At 37.2% G+C, this 2,916-nt stretch overlaps 1 protein-coding gene across 1 annotated transcript; it reads left to right on the top strand.

Annotated features, from left to right (window-relative positions):
* Positions 1-1,252: 1,252 nt before the first annotated feature.
* On the top strand, positions 1,253-2,323 carry LOC113231112 (histone-lysine N-methyltransferase SETMAR-like). Its single transcript, XM_026465285.1, has one exon. It carries the CDS (start codon positions 1,253-1,255, stop codon positions 2,321-2,323), a length of 1,071 nt encoding a protein of 356 aa, XP_026321070.1.
* Positions 2,324-2,916: the final 593 nt, after the last annotated feature.

The raw sequence follows: 2,916 nt of genomic DNA, 5'->3' as shown, positions 1-2,916 counted from the left end.
GTCCAAAGGAAATATTAACTTCTAATGCCTACATTTTGTGTTATTTCATATGAATATTGATAAGGAACAAAAAGAAAAATTTACGTTAAAAATTAATACAAACCAAAGTACGACTTGCATAAAATAATAATAGAAGTTTTTAAGTGCTTAAGAAGCAATCAACATCCTTAAAACAATTAGTCTTATAATCAACTACACAACTTAGACTAAGCAAAGAACGCTTTGAGATTTTAATAAACAGTCTCGTTAAAACTATCACTACGGAAAATATTGTGCGCAATAGTCCATTGCAATGAAGAAGCAATTAGACATGAAACAATAAACTTGTCAAACAAAATAATAACAGACTTTTTAACAGAACAATAAGAAGCAATGAAATCAACGCTATCAATAATATTAAAACTAACTTCGAAGATAATCAACGTCGCTAAAAACAATAATAATTTAAATAACTTACTCTACGCAAACTAAACTTTGCAGTCTTTAAAAAACAGTCACATTGATACAATCATTACGGACTACTATATCCAGGTAGGTACTGAAGTTTAATAATAACATTTACTTAAAAATCTATCATAGTTCTTTTTTCTTATGCATAATAGAGATTAATAGGTGTACGTTAAGAAACTTATTTTTCAAAAACATTAATATTATTTAAAAATTTATAGTAATCAACCCCTCTTTTGGCTTGTACTTCTGGACAATCAAGTTTCCTAATTATATCTTCATACGCTATGTATGATACATCTTTCTCATCTGTAACAAACAGTTTTCCGCCTTTTACGCACTTCAAGAATACCACTTTGATTTCGCCGTCCTCTTCAATGTCGCTTTGTGCAATGCATGCATACGTATGGAACGATCGACTAAATTCACAGCTTCATTTGAACGGATCTCATCAACACTTTGTCGAAAATTCCTGTACTGGGTTTTCATATTAAAAACATGTTTCTTTAGAGTTTTCATTTCTTCTTCAAAATCCCTTACCATGTTTTCTACTGTGTCTTCCTTCAGTTTTTTTACGTTCTTGACAGTTTTCATTTTTGTCCCTTCTTTCAGGTAGGTTTCCATTTCTCTCACCCACTCAAACCATTGTACGAGGGTGAATCAAATATAAACGGTAATTTTACTGTTGACTGTACCAAATACGTTCGGACCTGATGTGGCGGTGTTGTTGTTGTTGTTTTGTTTAATAGGAGTGGGGGTAACAGCTTACTTCGCAGCAGTGTTGTGTTCTGCCGTCAGTACAGCCATGACCGAGCAAGAGGTACATCCATCTGTTGCGCAACGCATCGTCATAAAATTTTTAGCAAATGAAGATGTTAAACCTTCGGAAATTTTTACTCGTTTGCGGGCACAGTTTGGGGACACTACTCTGTCTCAGAATCGAGTGTATACGTGGGCCAGAGAATTTAGGGATGGACGAGAACGTGTGGAAAACGAAAGTCACCGTCGACGCCCAAGGTCAAGTCTTACAGATGAAAACATTAGTGCCGTTCGAGAGCTTATTGAAGGTGATCGCCGGTTAACTGTTCAAGAAATCTCGTCGGAAATTGGTATCAGCTACGGGAGTGTTCAGTCTGCAATCACAGACCACCTTGGCTTCCGAAAGATTAGTGCTCGATGGGTTCCGAGGTTGTTGACCGGAAATCAAAAACAGGTCAGGTCGGTGATCGCTGGGAGACTTCTGCTTCGATTTCAAGAAGAAGGTGAAGATTTTTTGAGGCGCATCGTCACATGTGATGAGACGTGGGTCCACCATTACACTCCCGAATCGAAAATGGCAAGTAAGGAGTGGCGAACGAAGTATGAAGGCTGCCCAGTGAAAGCCAAAACTCGTCTCTCAGCCGAAAAAGTTCTTGCAACAATTTTTTTTGACTCAAGGGGAGTTCTACTCATTGATTTTCTTCACGATCAACGAACAGTGAATGCAGCTTACTACTGCCAGGTCCTACAGTCGGCAAAAACCAGTTACCGGAACAAAAGAAGAGGTGTGCCCATTAGAGATGTCATCCTTCTCCATGACAAGGCAAGGCCTCACACCGCATTGTTGACAAGGGATAAATTGGAAGAAATGGGCTGGGAAACTCTCGAACACCCTCCTTACAGTCCAGACTTGTCCCCTTGCGACTACTTTTTGTTTGCGCCCTTGAAAGAATCACTTGGAGGAAAACGATTTGAAAGCAATGACGATGTCGAGAAGCACGTGCGCGATTGGTTGACAACTCGCCCTCAATCTTTTTATGAAGAAGGAATATTCAAGCTTCCAAATCGGTGGCAGAAGTGTGTAGATAATGCAGGAGACTATATTGAAAAATGTTGAAGGTATAGTTTTTGTATAATATTATTCAATAAATATAATTTTAAAAATTACCGTTTATATTTGATTCACCTAATATTTTATCTTTAACAGCATCTACGTTTATTTTGATTTTTTTATTCTTACAGTCTTCACAAATCCCTAACATGCAATCATGTTTATTAATGTCACAAACAGTTTCCAAAATCAGTGTACTTAGGTTAGTGCTATCGATTACTTTTCTATTTTTTAAAGCTTTTATTTTAACTGCTGCATTTGTGTGTGTTCTACAGAGACACATATCCCTGCCATCCACAGTTGGTCTAACTATATAGAAGGGTCGATATTTAGTGAAATAGTAGTAGGAACATTTGATATCCGGATTCGCGGACCTAAACGCTTTAAATAGGTTTTTCATGGAGTCCAAGAGGAACCGTTTCTGTGCCTTCTCTTTGCTTTTGGTAACGGTCTCTTTTTTGCCGGCAGTATTTCTTGACACATCATCTCTTTGGAAAAAACATGCTATCTTATTTTTCAGGACCGTATTTCCACTGCATGCACTTTTAGTTGTTCTCATTCTTCCTTGTAAACCTAAACCCTCTTTTATGATTTTATTC

Source organism: Hyposmocoma kahamanoa, unplaced genomic scaffold (genome assembly GCF_003589595.1).
Source record: "Hyposmocoma kahamanoa isolate Upper Pololo Valley unplaced genomic scaffold, ASM358959v1 64, whole genome shotgun sequence".
Taxonomy (NCBI): Eukaryota; Metazoa; Arthropoda; class Insecta; order Lepidoptera; family Cosmopterigidae; genus Hyposmocoma; species Hyposmocoma kahamanoa.
This window is presented reverse-complemented; position numbering and strand designations above follow the sequence as displayed.